The 5954-nt window shown below is 45.0% G+C and overlaps 1 protein-coding gene across 1 annotated transcript; it reads left to right on the top strand.

Moving 5' to 3' along the window:
• Positions 1–765: 765 nt before the first annotated feature.
• Positions 766–3972, top strand: LOC130273098 (protein spinster homolog 1-like). The gene is made up of 2 exons (XM_056519349.1): positions 766–897; positions 2378–3972. Exon 2 carries the CDS (start codon positions 2403–2405, stop codon positions 3915–3917), a length of 1515 nt encoding a protein of 504 aa, XP_056375324.1. The 5' UTR covers positions 766–897; positions 2378–2402; the 3' UTR covers positions 3918–3972.
• The last annotated feature ends 1982 nt before the right edge of the window (positions 3973–5954 follow it).

Below are 5954 nucleotides of genomic sequence, written 5' to 3'. Positions count from 1 at the left end.
GTACAGTTCCCCCTCATTAGATGCAGTACAGTTCCCCTTCATTAGGTGCATAACAGTTCCCCCATATTAGGGGCAGTACAGTTCCCCCACATTAGGTGGCACCTAATGTGGGGGAACTGAACTGCACCTAATGTGGGGGAACTGTACTGCCAACCTAATGTGGGGGAACTGTACTGCAAACCTAATGTGGGGGAACTATACTGCACCTAATGTGGCGGGCCTTATACTGCACCTAATGTGGGGGAAGTATACTGCACCTAATCTGGGGGGGACTTATACTGCACCTAATGTGGGGGAACTATACTGCACCTAATGTGGGGGAACAATACTAACTGTGTGTATGTGTGCGTATATATATATATATATATATATATATATATATATGTATATATATATGCATGCGCGTGGCGTGAGTTTGTGCTTTAGGGGGCACACCCTAATGCAATAGGCTGCACATGCCTATGATATATATATATATATATATATATCCACACACAGATCAAAAAATATGTTGCAGTCTCTTGTAATACCCTTTTTTATTGGACTAACAGAATTTTGTAGAGACAAGCTTTCAGGATTCCTCCCTTTATCAAGTCTCTACAAAATTCTGTTAGTCCAATAAAAAAGGTATTACAATCTGCATCACTGGACTAATATGGCTACTCACATTTACTATACAGATATACACATACCTGAAGATGGTTTAGAACCCTGTGATGTCACACATGCTTGTGATGATGTCACCGTGAGCTGTACAAGGAGGTGCGCGCCGGCTGCAGTCTCTTCAGTGTGTTTTGCATTCACAACCTGTGGTGCAAAGTGTTTCTTAGAGAGTTTCTATTTGCGATAGAGAATTCAAGATTTTGACCGTTCCTTGTCTGAAGAGAGAACCACAAGGTAAGTCTCAGCCTCTTCTATTCATATATACACAGGGCTTTTTGTTTGACAGTTTTTTTTTATTGCTGTTGCTTTTTTTTTAGCCAAAAAAAACCAAGAAATTAATTTCCAAAAGAAATAACAAAAGTTATATTCCTCATAGCATTGTGACAATACTTGGCTTAGGCATTAAACATAATAAAACGCACAAATAGTATCATGACCAGAGCTTTTTCTTGCAAAACTTCTAAAATGCAATTATGCCCAAAAAAGCCCCCAAGAAAAAGAGTCCTAATTCATGAAGTTCTAAAAGATATAAGACTATGAGAAAGATTTTCTGGTGTAGTAAGAGAATAACAGAAAGATTAGGGCAGAAATATAATAGTATATAATAGAATTCTGTGTGTACTAACAATAGAAATACTCCGGGTACTCCGAAAGGGAACATTTTCAAATCAACTAGTGGCAGAAAGTCATATAGGGGACGGATAGATCCCAATGAGGTGGGGTAGGTTCATTATTAGTAAATGTATATAGCAGGATAGCCCAATTGTATCTACAGTATGAAGTTCACATGGCCCAGTGACCATACAGCCAAGCCCTTATAATCCACCATTACTGGGACAGATTCAGGGTTATCAGATATTACTAGGATCGGACAGGTTTAGGGTTATCAGATATTACTATGACCGGACAGGTTCAGGGTTATCAGATATTACTAGGACCGGACAGGTTCAGGGTTATCAGATATTACTAGGACCGGACAGGTTCAGGGTTATCAGATATTACTAGGACCGGACAGGTTCAGGGTTATCAGATATTACTATGACCGGAGAGGTTCAGGTTTATCAGATATTACTAGGACCGGACAGGTTCAGGGTTATCAGATATTACTAGGACCGGACAGGTTCAGGGTTATCAGATATTACTAGGACCGGACAGGTTCAGGGTTATCAGATATTACTAGGACCGGACAGGTTCAGGGTTATCAGATATTACTAGGACCGGACAGGTTCAGGGTTATCAGATATTACTAGGACCGGACAGGTTCAGGGTTATCAGATATTACTCGGACCGGACAGGTTCAGGGTTATCAGATATTACTAGGACCGGACAGGTTCAGGGTTATCAGATAATACTAGGACCGGACAGGTTCAGGGTTATCAGATATTACTAGGACCGGACAGGTTCAGGGTTATCAGATATTACTAGGACCGGACAGGTTCAGGGTTATCAGATATTACTAGGACCGGACAGGTTCAGGGTTATCAGATATTACTAGGACCGGACAGGTTCAGGGTTATCAGACATTGGTAACCTCAGGGAAGACGTCTCCATATAAAACACTTATAGAGAAGCGTCTTCTTCTGAGGCTGCGATGGTCTTAGTGTTATCTTGTGGTTCTGTGCTGGACATTTCTGTTCTGTATGAAGGATCTATTGTATAATGACAGGAATGATGACATGTTGTCTAATGTGTTCACTTATCTCTCTCTCTCTAGTGTTTTCAGGCTCTGACCTGTGACCATGGCCTCTCCACAAGACCCATTGCTGAAGGAGGAGGAAGAAGCAATGGAGGACCATAGTGATATGGATGTAGAAAAGGGCGATATCCCTGAGAGGCAGAACCTGCCATCTCTAAGCGTGATGTCCACCGCACGTTCCATCATCACCGTAGTGATCCTCGCCTTTGTTAATTTGCTCATCTATGCAAATCGCTCCAGCGTGGCGGGGGTGCTGCCTTATATACAGAAAGCATATGACACCAATGCTAGTCTGTCCGGCTTATTGAATACATTGTTCATTGGAAGCTACGTGCTGGTCGCACCAATTGCCGGATATTTGGGCGACCACTGTAATAAGAAATATACTGTTTGCGCAGGAGTCATCGTTTGGCTGAGCATGACACTTACCCTGTCATTCATCCCTGACGGGTACTTCCTGCTCTTCCTGCTGACGAGTGGGCTGGTTGGAGCCGGAGAGGCGACTTTCTGCACCATCGCCCCCTCCATCATTGCAGACCTTTTCACAAGTGACCAGCGGACCCGCATGCTGAACGTGTTTTACTCCGTCATACCTGTAGGCTGCGGACTGGGATACATCATCGGGCCCAAAGTGACTGATGCAGCAAGGGGCGATTGGCACTGGGCGTTTCGGGTCACCCCTGGCCTGGGCCTCATAGCTGTGGCTTTGATGATTTTGGTCACAAAGGAGCTTCCAAGAACGACTACAAACGGGAAGAAGAACAACAAATCCCAGAAGTTTGCCAAATGGGCGACAGATCTGAAAAAACTATTTAAAAATCGAAGCTTCATGTTAACCACCATGGGATCGACGGCTGTATCCTTCATAGTGGGAGCCATAGGTGTATGGGGTCCGTCATACCTGACCCACGCACGAACACTCCTACAAGAGAAGGACCCTTGCCGTGCTGAACCGTGTGACTATCACGACATCCTAATATTTGGTGTGGTTACAGTCGTTTCCGGCATTCTGGGAGTTGTAGCAGGGACGGAGATAAGTAAAAGATATCGCAAATCCAACCCACGGGCGGACCCGCTTGTGTGTGGATGCGCAATGATGCTCTCCACCCCTTTTCTTCTGTTGGCATTGACTTTTGGCAACATCAGCCTCGTTGCCACCAACATCTTCATCTTCATCGGAGAGACGCTTCTGTCAGTAAATTTCACCCTCATATCTGACATTATACTAAAAGTAGTAACTCCGTGGAGAAGATCTTCAGCTCTGGCCGTGCAGATGACAATCTATCACCTCCTATGTGACGCCGGCAGCCCGTACCTCATCGGCCTGATATCTGACACCTACGAACGAGGATATGCCAAATCCCCTCTTCTGAAATACCGCAGCCTGGAGTATGCCCTCATGACCTGCACCATAATGGCAGTCATCGGAGGGGCCTTCTTTATGGCCACGGCCCTATTTATAGAGAGGGACGAAAAAGAAGCAGAGATGGAATCAGAACCTCCGTCATCCTCCTCCTCCTCACTGCTTCCTGCCGATGAGGACCGCGCTTCAGACTGAGGAAAAGTCATTGCTTACCTTTATCTCGTTTACTTCATAAAAAAAAAATTAAGAAAAAAATAACTGCATTTGTTCTATGTTCCATTTTACCCCTTATTCTCTACCCAGGGGCGGACACAGACAACAGAGGGCCCTTGTGCAAAGAATGTGCCAGTGCCCCCCCCCCCAAAACATCAATTGTTCAACACTTCCCCTCCATGAGTCACTTACTCAGGTGGACCTCCATATGTCACTTGCTGTATAAGTTTCTAATTATTTATTAAGGCCTCCCATATGTCGCAGCTCATTCAAGCCCCCCACATTAGGTAGCATAGATTCCCAAAATTAGGTAGCATAGATTCCCCACATTAGGTAGCATAGTTTCCTCACATTAGGTAGCATAGTTTCCCCACATTAGGTAGCATGGATTCCCTACATTAGGTAGCAGTTTCCCCACATTAGGTAGCATAGTTTGCCCACATTAGGTAGCATAGTTTCCCCATATTAGGTAGCATAGTTTCCCCACAATAGGTAGCACAGATTCCCCACATTAGGTAACATAGTTTCCCCACATTAGGTAGCATAGTTTCCCCACATTAGGTAGCACAGATTCCCCACATTAGGTAACATAGTTTCCCCACATTAGGTAGCATAGTTTCCCCACATTAGGTAGCACAGATTTCCCACATCAGGTAACATAGTTTCACCACATTAGGTAACATAGTTTCCCCACATTAGGTAGCATAGTTTCCCCACATTAGGTAGCACAAATTCCCCACATTAGGTAACATAGTTTCCCCACATTAGGTAGCATAGCTTCCCCACATTAGGTAGCATACTTTCCCCACATTAGGTAGCATAGTTTTCCCACATTAGGTAGCACATATTCCCCACATTAGGTGACATAGTTTCCCCACATTAGGTAGCATAGATTCCTTACATTAGGTAGCCATAGCACCCCCCAAACACACAGACAGACACAGACACACACAGAGACACACTAACCTGCCCTGCACAGCGCTTCTCCTCTCCGGCAGCGGCCTGACGAGTGACGTCACTGACGTCCTCCTGAGCGGGTCTGCAGAAGTACGTCACTTGTGCGACGTCCCTCGTCAGACCCCGGTCGGCCGGAGGCAGACTCACTGTCTAAAGTGCCCGCTGCGCTATTATACCCCGCAGCTGCGTTAGAACAGTGAGCAGCGGCGGCGCCAACCCTACCATGAACCTACTAGGCACAAAAAAAAAGGGGGCAGCAAAATGCCGCCCTTGAAAAGTGCCACCTGGGACTTATGGTCCCACCGGGTCCCATGGTAGGGCCGACCAGAGGCAGCTGTAGACTTTGTGAGGCCTTAGGTGAAACTTGAACATGAGGCCCTGCTTTATTTTCTGCTGAAATTACATGGTGGTCCGGCTGTGAGATGGTTATACTGTGACATCACTGTGTATTATCCCTGTACTGTGACATCACTGTGTATTATCTCTGTACTGTGCCATCACTCTGTGTATTATCCCTGTAATGTGACATCACTGTGTATTAACTCTGTACTGTGCCATCACTGTGTATTATCCCTGTACTGTGACGTCACTGTGTATTATCTCTGTACTGGGCCATCACTCTGTGTATTATCCCTGTACTGTGACATCACTGTGTGTATTATGCCTGTACTGTGACATCACTGTGTATTATCCCTGTACTGTGCCATCACTCTGTGTATTATCCCTGTAATGTGACATCACTGTGTATTAACTCTGTACTGTGCCATCACTGTGTATTATCCCTGTACTGTGACGTCACTGTGTATTATCTCTGTACTGTGCCATCACTCTGTGTATTATCCCTGTACTGTGACATCACTGTGTGTATTATCCCTGTACTGTGACATCACTGTGTATTATCCCTGTACTGTGACATCACTGTGTATTATCTCTGTACTGTGACATCACTGTGTATTGTCCCTGTACTGTGACATCACTGTGTGTATTATCCCTGCAATGTGACATCACTGTGTATTATCCCTGCACTGTGACATCACTCTGTATATTATCCCTGTACTGTGA

Source organism: Hyla sarda, chromosome 5 (genome assembly GCF_029499605.1).
Source record: "Hyla sarda isolate aHylSar1 chromosome 5, aHylSar1.hap1, whole genome shotgun sequence".
Taxonomy (NCBI): Eukaryota; Metazoa; Chordata; class Amphibia; order Anura; family Hylidae; genus Hyla; species Hyla sarda.
This window is presented reverse-complemented; position numbering and strand designations above follow the sequence as displayed.